This window comes from Mobula birostris, chromosome 1, assembly GCF_030028105.1.
Source record: "Mobula birostris isolate sMobBir1 chromosome 1, sMobBir1.hap1, whole genome shotgun sequence".
In the NCBI taxonomy this organism is placed as follows: Eukaryota; Metazoa; Chordata; class Chondrichthyes; order Myliobatiformes; family Myliobatidae; genus Mobula; species Mobula birostris.
In genome coordinates, this window is record NC_092370.1 from 5,464,210 (window position 1) to 5,483,378 (window position 19,169).

The following is a 19,169-nucleotide window of genomic DNA, read 5'->3' on the forward strand; positions in this document are numbered from 1 at the left end:
TCCAGTGGGCGTGAACCCGCCGGAATGACAGGTGAGGCGGCGGGGCGGAGAGTGGCGGGAATCCGATATAAAACAGTCTTTTATCACCACAGTGAGGGATCGGGGATCGGGGATCGGGGATTGCGGGGCGGAGAGTGGAGGGAATCGGTTATAAAACAGTCTTTTATCACCACAGTGAGGGATCGGGGATCGGGGATTGCGGGGCGGAGAGTGGAGGGAATCCGATATAAAACAGTCTTTTATCACCACAGTGAGGGATCGGGGATCGGGGATCGGGGATTGCGGGGCGGAGAGTGGCGGGAATCCGATATAAAACAGTCTTTTATCACCACAGTGAGGGATTGGGGATCGGGGATCGGGGATTGCGGGGCGGAGTGTGGAGGGAATCGGATATAAAACAGTCTTTTATCACCACAGTGAGGGATTGGGGATCGGGGATCGGGGATCGGGGGCGGAGAGTGGAGGGAATCCGATATAGAACAGTCTTTTATTGCCTTGGTGAGGGTGGGGCTGCAGGGTGGAATGCAACCCTCGCATTCAAGGTTTGTCCCACGGCAGCACTGATATAGAATTAAATACAGCCTCCTGCAGGAGGACAGGTGCTGGAAACCTAAACAAACGTACAAACGGTACACCCATCGGCGCTCGCTCGCGAACACACACACACGCCCATCTGCGCACTGACACAGATATATACATATACCCACCCTCACCCTCATACTCACTCTCTCTCTCACACACAAAAGGACTGGAAAATCCCAGTGGGCCAGCCAGCATCTGTGGGGATGTGGACATGTTGTTTTGGGCCGGAACCTGTAACAAGGTGACATTAGAGTTAAAGCAGGATTTTTGGTGCCAAACTGCTGGGTGTCCTGGAGAAACATGGATCATTTCACTTACCACTCGTCTGAATTGATTACACAACCTACACATGCACTTTGAAGGACTCGTGTGTCAGTATTATTTTTGCTTGCAGAATTTTCTTTTGCACATTGGTTGTTTGTTAGTCTTCGTTTATGTAGAGTTTTTCATTAATTATATTGTATTTTTTATTTCTTTGTAAATGCCTGCAAGAAAATAAATCTCAAAGCAATATATATGGTGACATAAAATCACTTTTACAATAAATTTACTTAAACTTTTGAATTTAACAACTGGATAGCACTGAACACATCTCTAATTCACTTTAAGAAATATTACACGGGATATTAAAAAAGGCAAAACCCTAATCAATACAGTTTAACAGCCCGATGACCACCTTGCAGTAAAATGGACTTTTTTGTTCTAATTGTGTTCTTGAAAACAAATGTGTACTATTTATGTTTTTGTTTTTCTTGAAAATGCTGTACATGATGCTATGTTCCTGCAATGCTGCTACAAGTAAGTTTTTACATCACAGCTGTCCATTCATGTACTTGTGCATATGACAATCATCTCGACTTTGCCTTTGATCTGGTAAGTTTAAAGGGATTGTGGTAACTGGGGCCCCAGTGAATTTAACAAGAACACATTAACTAGACTTGAAGCAGGTTTAAGAGGAGCTGGGCAAACGTCAACTGGATATCAAACCAGGAGGATTTCTGAATAGTTGGATCGCACATCATTCAATCGCAAACGAGAAAATCTGCAGATGCTGCAAATCCAAGCAACATGTGCAAAATGCTGGAGGAACTCAGCAGGCCAGCTGTGCTGAGTTCTTCCAGCATTTTGTGTCTGTTGCACATTATTCAACATCATTCAGTACACAAGTGTAAAGGAAACTGAATTAATTGTTACTCTGGATCTGATGGAGCACAAAAAAAATCACAATAAGATAAAGAACACTAAAATAGAAACCACAATAAATATAAAACATCAGATAACTTATCTACTATCTTAGGTACATAGATTGATTCAAGCTTGTTTAATGGCATTTCCAGTACACAAGGGTAAAGGGGAACAAAACAATTGTTACTCTGGATCTGATATATTACAAAAAAACACAATAAGATTAAAAAAACACAATAATAATAAAAAAGCATAATAAATATAATTACTTATATAGATTGTGTCTCCATAAAGTTTTACTATGCACAGGAGTGTGTGTACGTAAGGTGACTGCCAGGAAATGATAAAGTAGTGGTGGTTGGGGGTGTGGAGGGGTGGGTTAATGGGTGGAGGTGCTGATCAGCTTTACTTTTTGGGGAAAGTAACTGATTTTGAGTCTCGCAAACACGAGGAATTCTGCAGATGCTGGAAATTCAAGCAACACACATCAACCCCACCAGCAACTTTGATGTGTGGTGCTTGTTTTTGAGTCTGGTAGTCCGAGCATGGATGCTACATAGTTTCCTCCCTGATGGGAGTGGGACAAACAGTCCATGAGCAGGGTGGGTGGGATCCTTCATGATGTTGCTGACCCTTTTCCGGCCCCTTTCTGTATTTATGTCCTTGGTGGCGAATAGGCTGGTGCCGGTGATGCGTTGGGCGTTTTTGCTACCTATTGTAGAACCCTCCTGTCCACTGCAGTGATTGTTCAGCAGGTACTGTACTCCCAGTTCATTGCATTTTTTTTTAGCCCTGAGCCATTGCTTCAGGAACTATAGTTTCTTTCCTGGTGCACACACTGTTCATTCATGACACTATTTGCTGAATTTTCTCAAACATTCTCAAGTGGCCAGATTTTCCCATGACTATTTTTCTACATAATAGTTAATATTTGTTATCTACCCTCATGGAGTCAAAGGGCACTACGGTATAGAAACAGACCCATAAGACAAAGGAGCAGAAGTCTCCATTCGGCCCATTGAGTCTGCTCCGCCATTTTATCATGAGCTGATCCATTCTCCCATTTAGTCCCAGTCCCCCATCTTCTCACCATAGCCCTTGATACCCTGGCTGCTCAGATACCTGCCTTAAATACACCCAGTGACTTGGCCTCCACTGCTGCCCGTGGCAACAAATTCCACACATTCACCACCTTTTGGCTAAAAAAATTTCTTTGCATCTCTGCTCTGAATGGGTGCCCTTCAATCCTTAAGGCGCCCTTCAATCCTTAAGTCATGCCCTCTCGTACTAGACTCCCCCACCATGGTAAACAACTTTGCCACATCCACTCTGTCCATTCCTTTCAACATTCGAAATGTTTCTATGAGATCCCCCCTCATTCTTCTGACCTCCAAGGAGTACAGCCCAAGAGCGGTCAAACATTCCTCATATGTTAACCCTCTCATTCCCGGAATCATTCTAGTGAACCTTCTCTGAACCCTCTCCAGCGTCAGCACATCCTTTCTTAAATAAGGAGCCAAAAACAGCACACAGTACTCCAAGTGAGGTCTTACCAGTGCCTTATAGAGCCTCAACATCACATCCCTGCTCCTATACTCTATTCCTCTAGAAATGAATGCCAACATTGCATTCACCTTCTTCCACCACCGGCCCAACCTGGAGGTTAACCTTAAGGGTATCCTGCACGAGGACTCCCAAGTCCCGTTGCATCTCAGAACTTTGAATTCTCTCCCCATTTAAATATCAGTCTGCCCGTTTATTTCTTCTACCAAAGCGCATAACCATACACTTTCCAACATTGTATTTCATTTGCCATTTCTCTGCCAATCTATCCAAGTCTCTCTGCAGACTCTCTGTTTCCTCAACACTACCAGCCCCTCCTCCTATCTTTGTATCATCAGCAAACTTCGCCACAAAGCCATCTATTCCATAATCCAAATCGTTGATGTACAACATAAAAAGAAGCGGCCCCAACACTGATCCCTGTGGAACACCACTGGTAACCAGCAGCCAACCAGAATAGGATCCCTTTATTCCCACTCTCTGTTTCCTGCCAATCAGCCAACGCTGTATCCACGTATGTAACTTTCCCGTAATTCCATGGGCTCTTATCTTGTTAAGCAGCCTCATGTGCGGCACCTTCTCAAAGGCCTTCTGAAAATCCAAATACACAACATCCACTGCATCTCCCTTGTCTAGCCTACTCGTAATTTCCTCAAAAAATTGCAATAGGTTTGTCAGGCAGGATTTTCCTTTAAGGAATCCATGCTGAGTTCTGCCTATCTTGTCATATGCCTCCAGGTACTCCGTAACCTCATCCTTGACAATCAACTCCAACAACTTCCCAACCACCGATGTCAAGCTAACAGGTCTATAATTTCCTTTTTGCTTCCTTGCCCCCTTCTTAAATAGCGGAGTGACATTTGCAATCTTCCAGTCCTCCGGAACCATGGCAAAATCTATTGACTTTTGAAAGATCATTGCTAATGCCTCTGCAATCTCCACAACTACTTCCTTCAGAACACGAGGGTGCATTCCATCTGGTCCGGGAGATTTATCTACCCTTAGAATATTCAGCTTCCTGAGTACTTTCTCTGTGGTAATTCTCTTCCCTGACACCCTTGAGTGTCCGGTATACTGCTGATGTCTTTCTCAGTGAAGACTGATGCAAAATATTCGTTCAGTTCCTCTGCCATCTCCTTATCTCCAATTACAACTTCTCCAGCATCATTTTCTATCGGTCCTATATCTACTCTCACCTGTTTTTTACTCTTTATATACTTGAAAAAGCTTTTAGTATCCTCTTTGATATTATTTGCTAGCTTCTTTTCATAGTTTATCTTTTCCCTCTTAATGATCTCCTTAGTTTCCTTTTTTAAGCTTTTAAAAACTTCCCAATCCTCTGTCTTCCCACTAATTTTTGCTTCCTTGTATGCCCCCTCCTTTACTTTAACTTTGGCTTTGACTTCTCTTGTCAGCCACGGTTGCATCCTTTTTCCTTTCAAAATTTCCTTTACTCCACTGAAAAACTGACACATCGGATTTCGGCTTCTCTTTCTCAGATTTCACAGTGAACTCAATCATGTTATGATCACTGCCTCCTAAGGGTTCCTTCACCTCAATCTCTCTAATCACCTCTGGATCATTACACAATACTCAATCCAGTACAGCCGATCCCCTAGTGGGCTCAACAACAACTGTTCTAAAAAGCCATCTCGCAAGACATTCTACAAATTCTCTCTCTTGCGATCCAGTGCCGACCTGATTTTCCCAATCCACTCGCATGTTAAAATCCCCCACTATTATCATAACACTGCCCTTCTGACAAGCCTTTTCTATTTCCTGTTGAAATTTGTAGTCCACATCACTGCAGCTGTTGGGAGGCCTGTATATAACTGCCATCAGGGTCCTTCTACCCCTGCGATTTCTTAGCTCAACCCATAAAGATGCTACACTTTCCGATCCTATGTCACCTCTTTCTAATGATTTAATATCATTTCTTACCAATAAAGCCATGCCACCCCCTCTGCCTACCTGCCTATCCTTCCGATACACCGTGTATCCTTGGACGTTCAGCTCCCAGAGACATGCATCCTTTAGCCACGTCTCAATGATGGCCACAATATCATACCTGCCAATCTGTAGCTGTACGACAAGATCATCCACCTTATTCCTTATGCTGCGTGCATTTAAGTATAACATCTTAAGACCAGTATTTGGTACTTTTTGCTTTGATTTCACTACAACTTTATTGCACTGCAACTCATCCCAATGGCTGCAAATTTGCCCCATCACCTGCCTGTCTTTCCTGACATCTTTACTGCTCACTATCTTAGATTTATTTCTGTTTTCCCCTTTCTCCACTCTATCATTCCAGTTCCCATCCCCCTGCCAAATCAGTTTAAACCCTCCCAAACAGCTCTATTAAACCTGCCCGCCAGGAGACTGGTCCCCTTCAGGTTCAGGTGTAACCCGTCCATTTTGAACAGGTCGTACTTCCCCCAGAAGAGATCCCAGTTATCCAAGAATCTGAAGCCCTGCCCCCTGCACCAGTCTCTCAGCCACACATTCATCTGCCTGATCCGACTATTCTTGATCTCGCTAGCACGTGGCACAGGTAGCAATCCGGAGATTACTACCCTGGAGGTCCTGCTTCTCAGCTTCCTTCCTAACTCCCGGAAATCTCTCTTCAGGACCTCCTCCCTTTTCCTATCTATGTGATTGGTACTAACATGTACCAAGACAAGGGGCTGCTCGCCCTTTCCCTTCAGAAAATTCTGGACCCGATCTGGGACATCCCGTACCCTGGCACCTGGGAGGCAACACACCATGCAGGTATCTCTATCAGGCTCACAGAATCTCCTGTCTGTTCCCCTGACAATGGAATCCCCTATGACTACCGCATTCCTCTTCTCCCTCCTTTCCTCCTGCACAACAGTGCCAGGCTCAGTGCCAGACACCCGGTCACTGTGGCCGTCCCCTGTCCGGTCATCCCCCTCAACAGCTTCCAAAACGAGATAGTTGTTGCTGAGGGGGGCAGCCACAGGGGTGCTCTCCACTATCTGGGCATTTCCCTTCCCTCTCCTGACAGTCACCCAGTTTTCTGACCCCTGTAGCCTAGGGATGACTACCTCCCTGTAGCTCCTGTCTATCACCTCTTCACTTTCCCCAATAAGCAGCAGGTCATGAAGCTGCAAGTCCAGATCTCTAACACGATCTCTGAGGAGCTGCATCTCGGTGCACCTGGCGCAGATGTGGCCATCAGGGAGGCTGGAGGTCTCCCAGGATTCCCACATCTGACACCCTGAACAAAGCACTAACCCTGCAGGCATGCTACCTAATTTTACAGGAATGAAACAAGGAAAAATAAGTCTACTCATCCACTTACCTCACCAAACACACAAACTTTTTAAACCATTAGCTGTGTGACCCCTGCTGTTCCTGTGTCTGTCTGGGCTGATTCGCCAAGGGGAAAAGAAGATCTGGTGCCTCGCTCTCACCTCTTCCTGTTTCCGCGTAAGCCATTGAGCCAAAGCCCTACACTCTGCTACCACTCACTCTGCTGCCCGCTGTGTAGGGTGGTCTCCTTTTTAAACTCTCAGTGCTGTCCTGTCTATGTCACGCGCCTGCGCAGTCTCGTCCTTCTTGCACTCGAAGTTTTTTAAAAAACTACCTTCCTTCAGAATTTAGCTCTCCCGCCACTCTTCTTGGCCCGATCCAAGAAACCTTTGGCCATCCAGTCCATGCTGAACTGTTATTCTGCCTAGTCCCATTGACTTGCACCCAGACCATACCTCTCCCATCCATATACCTGTTCAAAGTTGTCTTTAATGATGAAATAGAACCAACATCCACCACGTCCACTCGCAGCTCATTCCACACTCTTGCCAGCCTCTGAGTGAAGAAGTTATACTTCATGTTCCAAAGAACATAGAATAGTACAGCATAGTACAAGCCCTTCAGCCCACAATGTTGTGCCGACCCTCAAACCCTGCCTCCCATATAAGCCCCCACCTTAAATTCCTCCATATACCTGTCTAGTAGTCTCTTAAACTTCACTAGTGTATCTGCCTCCACCACTGACTCAGGCAATGCATTCCATGCACCAACCACTCTCTGAGTAAAAAACCTTCCTCTAATATCCCCCTTGAACTTCCCACCCCTTACCTTAAAGCCATGTCCTCTTGTATTGAGCAGTGGTGCCCTGGGGAAGAGGAGCTGGCTATCCACTCTATCTATTCCTCTTATTATCTTGTACACCTCTATCATGTCTCCTCTCAACCTCCTTCTCTCCAAAGAGTAAAGCCCTAGCTCCCTTAATCTCTGAGCATAATGCATACTTTCTACACCAGGCAGCATCCTGGTAAATCTCCTCTGTACCCTTTCCAATGCTTCCACATCCTTCCTATAGTGAGGCAACCAGAACTGGACACAGTACTCCAAGTGTGGCCTAACCAGAGTTTTATAGAGCTGCATCATTACATCGCGACTCTTAAACTCTATCCCTCGACTTATGAAAACTAACACCCCATAAGTTTTCTTAACTACCCTATCCACCTGTGAGGCAACTTTCAGTGATCTGTGGACATGTACCCCCAGATCCCTCTGCTCCTCCACACTACCAAGTATCCTGCCATTTACTTTGTACTCAGCCTTGGAGTTTTAAACATGTCCCCTTAAATATTTCACTTTTCACCTTTAACCCATTAATTCTAGTTCTAGTCTCATCCAAGCTCAGTGGAAAAAGCCTGCTTGCATTTCAAAGTTCTAAGTTCATTATCAAAGTACATACATGTCACTATATACAACCCTGAGATTAGTTTATATTAGTTTACCTGTGGGCATACTCAATAAATCCATAATAGAATACAACCATAATAGAATCGATGAAGGACCCCACTAACTTAGGCATTCAAACAGTGTGCAAAAGACAACAAACTGTACAAATACAAAAAGAAAGAAATAATAAATCAATAAAGCAATGAATATCAAGAATATGAGATGAAGAGTCCTTGAAGTGGGTCCATTGGTTGTGGGAACATTTCAATGATAGGGCAATGAAGTTGAGTGAACTTATCCCTTTTGGTTCAAGAGCCTGATGTTTGAGGGGTAATAACTGTTCCTGAACCAGTAGGTGTGAGTCCTGAGGCTTCTGTACCTCCTTTCTGATGGCAGGAGTGAGAAGAGAGTGTGGCCTGTACACCTCTCTACAGGTTTGTCAAAGTTTTAGGTGCCATGCTGAATCTTCACAAACTTTTAAGGAAGTGGAGGCGCTGCTATGCTTTCTTCGCATTGCCTTACTTGCTGGGCCCAGGACAGATCCTCTGAAATAGTAACACTGAGGAATTTAAAGTTGCTGATGCTCTATATTTGATTTTCCGATGAATGCAGGCTCATGGACCTCTGGTTTCCTCCTCCTGAAGTCAATAATCAGCTCCTTGGTCTTGCTGATGAGGTTATTGTTATGGCACCCCTGAGCCAGATTTTCAATCTCCCTCCTATATGCTGATTTGTCACCACCTTTGATTCAGCCTACGAGAGTGTGGTCATCACCAAACTTGAACATGGCACTGGAGCTGTGCTTAAGCCTCCCAGTCATAAGTGTAAAGTGAGTAGAGCAGGAGGCTACGTGGTACACAGCCTTGTGGTACACATTTACCCTATCAATAGCCTTCAGAATTTTGTAAACCTCTATAGAATCTCCCCCCATTCTCCTTTGCATTAGGGCAGGGGTTCCCAACGTTTTTATGCCATGGACCCCTACCATTAACAGTGGGGTCTGTGGACCCCAGGCTGGGAACAAAGTCCTAATCTATTCAACCTTTCCCACTAACTCAGGTCCTCAAATCTCGGCAACATCCTTGTAAACTTTCTCTGCACTCTTCCAGTTTTATTAATATCTTTCTTGTAGGTAGGTGACCAGAACTGTACACAATTCTCCAAATTACACCTAACTAGCATCTTATCCAACTTCAACATATCTTGGGGTCCATGTCGATAGGACACTCAAAACTGCTGCGGAATTTTAAGAAGTGCAAAAAGATGTTTATGAAATAATCGCAGATTGGCATCATTCAGGATCAAGCCTGATGGGCTAATTGCAAGGGCAAAATATCTTGTCCAACAAGCAGAAATTGAGAGGGTCTCAGGCCTGAAAACATTCACCGTTTCTTCTCTCACAGATGCAGAAATGCTGTTCTGCTGTTCTTTCCCAGATTGAGAGAAGCTGTAAAGCAGAGCTTCTTAACCTGGGGTCCAATAAATTCCAGGAAGTCCATGGATGGGAAAACATTACATCTTTATTTTCACTAACCTCTAACTGAAATATAGCATTTCTTTCAATTTCAAATGTAGGCAACAATCCACAGCATCCACAGAATTAGCACAGTAATCCACAGTAGTATTAGCAGTACCTCTGACTTTGTCACCAACAGAAATCACAGAGATTTTCATATCACATTACAGTTGTTACAAATATCTCAAAATATTGCTCATCACGACTTGTTATTTAAAGCGTTAATAAAGAAGCATATATTTACTATGGGTGTATGGGGTGTCAGGGTGGGGGAACATGTCGCGTCCTTTTCAGGGCGGATAGTCCACCTTTGGTCCCCAACTGGCACTCAGCTCTCACCTGTGGCTCCCTGTAGCTGTTTGCATGCGACAGCGGCCACACCCCGGGCAACGGCTTCGACAAGCCGGCTAAATCAGGTGAGGGTAGCCGACGGGTCTCAAACCCTCGGTGAGATAGGGAGTTGTCTATCCCAGCATGTGAAGACAGACTCCGGCGGATTGAGCGGACGAGACCAATGGAAGGTCCAACGGTCAAGAAGGCGGTCTCTGCAAGCGTCGTGGAACGTGTAGAGTAGGACAAGACACAGAAGACGTCCTGGTCATCCACTGCGCCTAGTCCCATCTCCAGCCGTCTAGACTCCGTCTTGCCACTGGATCCAGATGGGAATTGGGAAGAGAGAGTGAGGCTGACGCTGCGCAATTCTTCCTCACTTAAATCCAAATCACGTTGGTCCTCATCGATGTCAACGATGGACGAACAACTAACCATTTACTATATCACATTTTAAAAAATTTTGATAACTTTTTCAATATAATTGGTTTCCGTCAAAGCCAACCCTTGAGACCCGCTGCAATCCATAGGCATGCTATGTCACTGTAACACATTGCAATATAATAGTAGTGTCCGCACCACTTTGAAATCTACAAGGCAACATTTAAATTGTGACTTATAAAAGTTTAAAGGTGGTTGACAGATCAATATAAGGTGCATTACCACCACCTACTGAAGTGAAGTGCGAAGCAAAAAGACGAAGTATACCCAAACACGAGGAATTCTGCAGATGCTGGAAATTCTAGCAACACACATCAAAGTTGCTGGTGAACGCAGTGGGCCAGGCAGCATCTGACTGTACCTCTTCCTAGAGATGCTGCCTGGCCTGCTGCGTTCACCAGCAACTTTGACGAAGTATACCCACTATATCCACCCCACAAAAAAACCTTAAATAATATCTAAAAGCCTAATGCATTTCAGAAAGTCAAATATTCACTTATATGCATTATGATGGTAGTGATATTCCATGTTAAACTATGCCTGTCCCTAAGATCTCAATTTAGTATATAGACGTTTCCTTTGCATCTCCTAGGATCCGCACCGTTTCTTGGTAAATGCAATCGCTACAAATGCCGTATCGTACATACTAATTCTGAACAAAGAATTAAAGTTAAGTACATGCGCAGTATGTAGGATTTGTTGTCTGTGCTAAGCATTTTGGGAAGGCGGGAGCTTAAAAATCATCATTGGTGGACATTAAGAAAATATCACTCCTAGAGAGTGAACTGTTTTGGTGATCTGCTTATCGTTAATGTGTAGGCACTCATTCAATTTTTTCTTCCGGTACCAAAGTAACAACTTACTAAGATGAGAAGATCGGCTGCTCCGAGCCAACTCAGCGGCAATGTGGCTAAAAGAATCAAATTCATCCCGCCCAGCAAAACCACTAATCTTGCGCCTGTGTCAGGGGACACCAGACTCTTGAACAGGAACGAGGTACCGTACAAATAAACTTCTGTCACCTCCAATTGGAAATTAGGAGCGAGAAACTGATTGCGGTAGTCTAAGGCTTAAGTAATTTAGACTTCCGGGTTTCTAAAACTCGCGAAAGCATATTGGCAAAAGTCTTAAATTTAGTTTTCAAATAAATATATTAAAATATTTTGTACTTGCTTCCCATAAGTATTGCTCTGTGGCATAGTTTATTCTTTTGTGGACCTTCTTGGTTTGTAAATTATATCAATATATATAATTATTTGTCAATTATTTTATGTACATATAGAAATATCAACATTCTAGCTGTTGTGATGTAATGGCTAATAAGAGAGTATGTAATTTGAAGATGATTGGAGGAAATTATAGGGAGTATGTCAGAAGAAAGCTTTGTTTTTTTACACATGGGGTGCCAGGGTTGCTGGTAGAGAATGACATGTACATTTGGGACATTTAAGAAACTCTGGATGATTAGAAAAATGGAGGGTTGCGGAGGAGGGAAGGGTTAGATTGAATCTGGAGTGGTCTAACAGGTTGGCACAACATTGTGGGCAGAAGGGCCTATACTGTGCTGTAATGTTATACGTTCTATACCAATACATATCTACATCAAAATCTATATATCTATCTATGATACCAACAGAGAGGAGAAGAAATTTCTTTAGCTAGAGGGTGGTAAATCTGTGGATTTCATTGCCACAGACTGCAGTGGAGGCCAAGTCATTGGGTATATTTAAAGCTTGATTAGTTAGGCTGTTAAAGTTTAAAGATGAGATATGAAAGCAAGCTAGCAAATAATATCTAAGTGGATAGTAAAAGCTTTTTCAAGTATGTAAAAAATAAAAGAAAGATGAGGGTGGATATAGGACCACTAGAAAAAGAGGCAAGAGAAATAATAGCGGGGGAATAATAAAGAGATGTTGCCGGAACTTGAGAAACTCAGTTACAGGGAAAGGTTGAATAGGTTAGGACTTCATTCCCTGGAGTGTAGAAGAATGAGGGGAGATTTGATAGAGGTATATAAAATTATGATGGGTATAGATAGAGTGAATGCAAGCAGTCTTTTTCCACTGAGGCAAGGGGAGAAAAAAAAACCAGAGGACATGGGTTAAGGGTGAAGGGGGAAAAGTTTAAAGGGAACATTGGGGGGGGCTTCTTCACACAGAGAGTGGTGGGAGTGTGGAATGAGCTGCCATATGAGGTGGTAAATGCGGGTTCTTTTTTAACATTTAAGAATAAATTGGACAGATACATGGATGGGAGGTATATGGAGGGATATGGTCCGTGTGCAGGTCAGTGGGACTAGGCAGAAAATGGTTCGGCACAGCCAAGAAGGGCCAAAAGGCCCGTTTCTGTGCTGTAGTCTTTCTATGGTTTCTATGTTTCTATGGGACAAGGAGATGGCAAATGAACTAAATGAATATTTTGCATCAGTCTTCACTGTGGAAAACACTTGCAGTGTGCCAGATGTTGTAGTGTGTGAGGGAAGAGAAGTGGGTGCAGTTACTATTACAAGAGAGAAGGTGCTCAAAAAGCTGAAAGACCTAAGGGTACATAAGTCACCCGGATCAGATGAACTGCACCCTAGGGTTCTGGAAGAGGTAGTGTGGGAGATTGTGGTGGCATTAGCAATGATCTTTCAAAAATCATTGGATTCTGGCATGGTGCCAGAGGACTGGAAAATTGCAAATGTCACTCCTGTCTTTAAGAAAGGAGGAATCAAATTCAGGTTTATTATCACTGGCATGTGATGTGAAATTTGTTAACTTAGCAGCAGCAGTTCAATGCAATGCATAATATAGAAGAGAAAAAATAAATATAATAATGATAATAAGTAAATCACAGTATACATATAGTGACTAGATTAAAAAAATCATGCAAAAAACAGAAATATTGTATATTTTAAAAAAGTGTCCAAGATTTCAATGTCCATTTAGGAATCGGATGGCAGAGGGGAAGAAGCTGTTCCTGAATCGCTGAGTGTGTGCCTTCAGGCTTCTGTACCTCCTACCTGATGGTAACAGTGAGAAAAGGGCATGCCCTGGGTGCTGGAGGTCCTTAATAATGGACACTGCCTTTCTGAGACACTGCTCCCTAAAGATGTCCTGGGTACTTTGTAGACTAGTACCCAAGGTGGAGCTGATTAAATTTATAACCCTCTGCATCTTCTTTCGGTCTTGTGCAGTAGCCCCCACCCCACCACCCCCTATATGAGACAGTGATGCAGCCTGTCAGAGTGCTCTCCATGGTACATCTGTAGAAGTTGTATTTGTTGACATATCAAATCTCTTCAGACTCCGACTGAAGTATACCCGCTGCCTTGCTTTCTTTATAACTACATCGATGTGTTGGGGCCAGGTTAATTCCTCAGAGGTCTTGACACCCAGGAACTTGAAACTGCTCACTCTCTCCACATCTGATCCCTCTATGAGGATTGGTATGTGTTCCTTCATCTTACCCTTCCTGAAGTCCACAGTCAGCTCTTTAGTCTTACTGACATTGGTTGCTGCGGCACCACTCCACAAGTTGGCATATCTCACTCCTGTATGCCCTCTCGTCACTACCTGAGATTCTACCAACGATGTTTGTACTATCAGCAAATTTATAGATGGTATTTGAGCTATGCCTAGCCACATAGTCATGGGTATATAGAGAGTAGAACAGTGGGCTAAGCACACACCCGTAGTTGGATGCATCAGCAAGGGAGATGAGGCTGAGTACAGGGCTACGGTAGGAAACTTTGTCACATGGTGTGAGCAGAATTATCTGCAGCTTAATGTGAAAAAGACTAAGGAGCTGGTGGTAGACCTGAGGAGAGCTAAGGCAAGGGTGACCCCTGTTTCCATCCAGGGGGTCGGTGTGGACATGTTGGAGGATTACAAATACCTGGGGATACGAATTGACAATAGGCTGGTCAAAGAACACTGAGGCTGTCTACAAGAAGGGTCAGAGCCGTCTCTATTTCCTGAGGAGACTGAGGTCCTTTAACATCTGTTGGACGATGCTGAGGATGTTCTACGAGTCTGTGGTGGCCAGTGCGATCATGTTTGCTATTGTGTGCTTGGGCAGCAGGCTGAGAGTAGCAGACACCAACAGAATCAACAAACTCATTCGTAAGGCCAGTGATGTTGTGGGGATGGAACTGGACTCTCTGACGGTGGTGACTGAAAAGAGGATGCTGTCCAAGTTGCATGCCATCTTGGACAATGTCTCCCATCCACTACATAATGGACTGGTTGGGCACAGGAGTACATTCAGCCAGAGACTCATTCCACCGAGATGCAAAACAGAGCGTCATAGGAAGTCATTCCTGCCTGTGGCCATCAAACTTTACAACTCCTCCTTTGGAGGGTCAGTCACCCTGAGCCAATAAGCTGGTCCTGGACTTATTTCATAATTTACTGGCATAATTTACATATTACTATTTAATTATTTATGGTGCAACTGTAACGAAAACCAATTTCCCTCGGGATCAATAAAGTATGACTATAACTGAGGTGCACCAGTGTTGATCGTCAGAGAGGAGGATATGTTGTCACTAATCCACACAGATTGTGGTCTTCCAGTTAGGAAGTCAAGGATCCAGTTGCAGAGGGAGGTACAGAGGCTCAGGTTCTACAACTTCTCAATCAGGATTGTGGGAATGATGGTATTAAGTGCTGAGCTATATTCAATGAACAGCATCCTGACGTAGGTGTTTGTGTTGTCTAGGTGGTCTAAAGCTGTGTGGAGAGCCATTGAGATTGCGTCTGCCGTTGACCTATTGTGGCGGTAGGCAAATTTCAATGGGTCCAGGTCCTTGCTGAGGCAGGAGTTCAGTCTAGTCATAAGCAACCTCTCAAAGCATTTCATCACTGTTGATATGAGTGCTATCAGGCAATAGTCACTAAGTCAGCTCACATTATTCTTCTTAGGCACTGGTATAATTGTTACCTTTTTGAAGCAAGTGGGAACTTCTGCCTGTAGCACTGAGAGGTTGAAAATGTCCTTGAATACTCTCGCTAGTTGTTTGCCACAGGTTTTCAGAGCTTTACCAGGAAGGCAGCAGAAAGGAAATTATAGACCAGTTAGCCTGACCTCAGTGGTTGGGAAGATGTTAGAGTCAATTTTTAAGGGTGAGGTGATGGAATACTTGGTGACACAGGACAAGATAGGATAAAGTCAGCATGGCTTCCTTGCGGAAAAATCCTGCCTGGTGAACCTGTTGGAATTCTGTGAGGAGATTACAAGTAGGATAGATAAAGGGGCGGCAGGGGATGTTGTATATTTGGACTTTCAGAAGGCCTTTGACAAGGTGCCACACATGAGGCTGCTTACCAAGTTAAGAGCCCATGGTATTACAGGAAAGTTACTAAGACGGTTGGAGCATTGGCTGATTGGTAGGAGGCAGTGAGTGGGAATAAAAGGATCCTTTTCTAGTTGGCTGTCAGTGACTAGTGGTGTTCCACAGGGTTCGGTGTTGGGACCACTTCGTTTTATGCTGTATGTAAATAAGTTAGTTGATGAAATAGATGGCTTTATTGCCAAGTTTGCAGATGATATGAAGATTGGTAGAGGGGCAAGTAGTGTTGAGGAAATGGGTAGGATGCAGAAGAACTTATACAGATTAGGAGAATGGGCAAGAAAGTGGCAAATGAAATATAATGTTGGAAGATACATGGTTATGCACTTTGGTAGTAGAAATAAATGTGCAGACTATTTTCTAAACGGGGAGAAAATCCAAATATCTGGGACGCAAAGGGATTTGGGAGTCCTTGTGCAGAACACCCTAACCTAAAGTCTAACTTGCAGGTTGAGTCCGTACTGAGGAAGGCAGATGCAATGTTAGCATTCATTTGAAGAGGTCTAGAAAACAAGAGCAGAGATGTGATGCTTAGGCTTTATAAGGCAGTGGTGGAGTATTATGAACAGTTTTGGGTTCTTCATCTTAGAAGAGATGTGCTGAAATTGGAGAGAATCCAGAGAAGGTTCACAAAGATGATTCTAGGATTGAAAGGGTTATCATACGAGGATTGTTTGATGGGTCTGGGTCTGTACTCACTAGAATTTAGAATGATGAAGGGGGGATCTCATTGAAACCTTTCAAATGTTGAAAGGGCTAGACAGAGTAGATGTGGAAAGGATGTTTCCCATGGTGGGAGAACCTTAAGATAAAAGGGCACAATCTCAGGATAGAGAGATGTCCATTCAAAACTGAGATGCAGAAAAATTTCTTTAGCCAGAAGGTGATGAATTTGTGACTGTGTTGCCACATGCAGATGTGGAGGCCATGTTATTGGGTGTATTTAAGGCAGTGATTGATAGGTTCTTGATTGGACATGGCATCAAAGATTATGGGGAGATGATCAGGAAATGGGTTTGAGGAGGAGAAAAAAAAAGGATCAGCCATGATTGAATGGCGGAGCAGACTCGATGGGCCAAATGGCCTAATTCTGCTCCTATGTCTTATGGTTATGGGGAGTCCAAAGGAAGTATAACTCAACCATGATAGAATGGCCGAGTAAATTCGATGGGCCGAATAGCTTAATTCTGATACTATATCTTATGGTAGGTGGTGGGGTGGAGATGGCACTACCAAAGGAGGTGTAAGGTGCAGGTTACTCTTGGGCAAGGTATAACATCTGTTTAGCCCTCTGATCAGGGTCACATGAATCCATGGGAGCAGGTGATGGATGTTGTTGCCTTCCTGGCTATGCGTCCACTGACGCCAGGCAGACAATCTCTGAAAAGTATTGATGATGGTTGGGGAGTCACTGCCCAGAAGAAGACAATTGAAAACCATTTCTATAGAAAAAATTTCCAAGTACAGTCATAGTCATAGACAGACCATGATCACCCACGTCATATGGCAGGGCACAAAACAAATGAATGAATGATGCCTTGTAGTCTTAAATATAGTGGATTCTGGTTAATTGGGTGATTGTTCATTTGGGGAAAAATCTTAAAGAACAAAAATTTGGAACAGCCTTCCGGATGCTGTGGTTGGAAACATCTGCGACGATGGGGTCCATGCCTTCATGAGACGAGTACACAAACACCTATCATCTCTGGGAGGGATAAACACAAAATAATCTGCAGATGCTGGGGTCAAAGAAACACTCACAACACGCTGGAGGAACTCAGCAGGTCGTGCAGCATCCGTGGAAAAGATCAGTCGATATTTCGGGCCTGAACCCTTCGTCAGGACTGTAGAGGGAAGGGGCAGAGGCCCTATAAAGAAGGTGGGGGGAGGGTGGGAAGGAGAAGGCTGGTAGGTTCCAGGTGAAAAACCAGTAAGGGGAAAGATAAAGGGGTGGGGGAGGGGAGGCAGGGAGGTGATAGGCAGGAAAGGTGATGAAAGAATAGGGGAAAACACAATGGGTAGTAGAAGGAGGCAGAACCATGAGGGAGGTAGTAGGCAGCTAGGGGAGGGGGCAGAGTGATACAGGGATAGGGGAAGCAAGAGGGAGGGAATTACCAGAAGTTGGAGAATTCTATGTTCATACCAAGGGGCTGGAGACTACCTAGACGGTATATGAGGTGTTGCTCCTCCAACCTGAGTTTAGCCTCATCAGGGCAGTAGAGGAGGCCATGTATGGACATATCCGAATGGGAGTGGGAAGCAGAGTTGAAGTGGGTGGCTACTGGGAGATCCTGTCTGTTTTGGCGGACGGAGCGGAGGTGCTCGACGAAGCGGTCCCCCAATCTGCGTCTGGTTTCACCGATGTAGAGGAGGCCGCACCAGGAGTACCGGATGCAATAGATGACCCCAACAGACTCAAAAGTGAAGTGTTGCCTCACTTGGAAGGACTGTTTGGGGCTCTGACTGGTGGCAAGAGAGGAGGTGTAGGGACAGGTGCAGCACTTACGCTTACAGGGATAAGTGCCGGGTGGGAGATTTGTGGGGAGGGACTTGTGGACCAGGGAGTCGCGGAGGGACCGATCTCTGCGGAAGGCGGAGAGGGGCGGAGAGGGAAAGATGTGCTTAGTGGTGGGGTCCTGTTGAAGGTGGTGGAAGTTGCGGAGGATAATGTGCTGGATCCGGAGGGTGCTGGGCTGGTAGGTGAGGACAAGGGGAACTCTGTCCCTGTTGTGGTGGTGGGAGGATGGGGTGAGGGCTGAAGTGCGGGAAATGGAGGAGATACGGGTGAGGGCATCATTGATGACAGCAGAAGGGAAACCACGATCCTTAAAGAAAGAGGACATTTGAGATGTTCTGGAATGGAAAACCTCATCCTCGGAACAGATGCGGCGGAGACGGAGGAACTGGGAATAGGGAATGGCATTTTTGCATGTGGCGGGATGGGAAGAGGTATAGTCGAGGTAGTTATGAGAGTCAGTGGGCTTGTAGAAGATGTCGGTGGACCGTCTGTCTCCAGAGATGGAGGCGAAGAGATCGAGAAAGGGGAGAGAAGTGTCCAAGATAGACCAAGTGAATTTGAGGGCTGGGTGGAAGTTAGAAGTAAATTCGATGAAATTGACGAGCTCAGCATGGGTGCAGGAAGCAGCACCAATGTAGTTGTCAATGTACCGAAGGAAAAGTTGGGGAGCAGTACCAGAATAGGTTTGGAGCGCAGACTGTTCCACATAACCAATGAAGAGGCAGGCATAGCTAGGGCCCATGCGAGTTCCCATAGCTACACCCTTGGTATGAAGAAAGTGGGAAGAGCCAAAAGAGAAGTTATTGAGTGTGAGAATCAGTTCCACCAACTGGTGGAAGGTAGTGGTGGTGGGGAACTGGCGAGGTCTAGTATCCAGAAAGTAGTGGAGGGCTTTGAGGCCTTCTTGATGGGGATGGAGGTGTATAAGGATTGGACATCCATAGTGAAAATGAAGTGGTTGGGACCGGGGAACTGGAAGTTAT

General features: G+C 44.7%; 1 protein-coding gene across 3 annotated transcripts in view; it reads left to right on the forward strand.

Moving 5' to 3' along the window:
- The first annotated feature begins 10 nt into the window (after positions 1-10).
- rad54b (RAD54 homolog B) overlaps positions 11-19,169 on the forward strand; it is a 222,473-nt gene continuing 203,314 nt past the window's right edge. For 2 of the 3 annotated variants that reach the window (XM_072251878.1, XM_072251892.1), the window contains exons 1-2: positions 11-31; positions 11,186-11,329. In XM_072251878.1, the coding sequence (XP_072107979.1) occupies positions 11,201-11,329 (129 nt within the window). In that variant the 5' untranslated portion in view covers positions 11-31; positions 11,186-11,200. The remainder of the gene's footprint in view (positions 32-11,185; positions 11,330-19,169) is intronic. The other variant, XM_072251885.1, reaches the window with a different exon arrangement.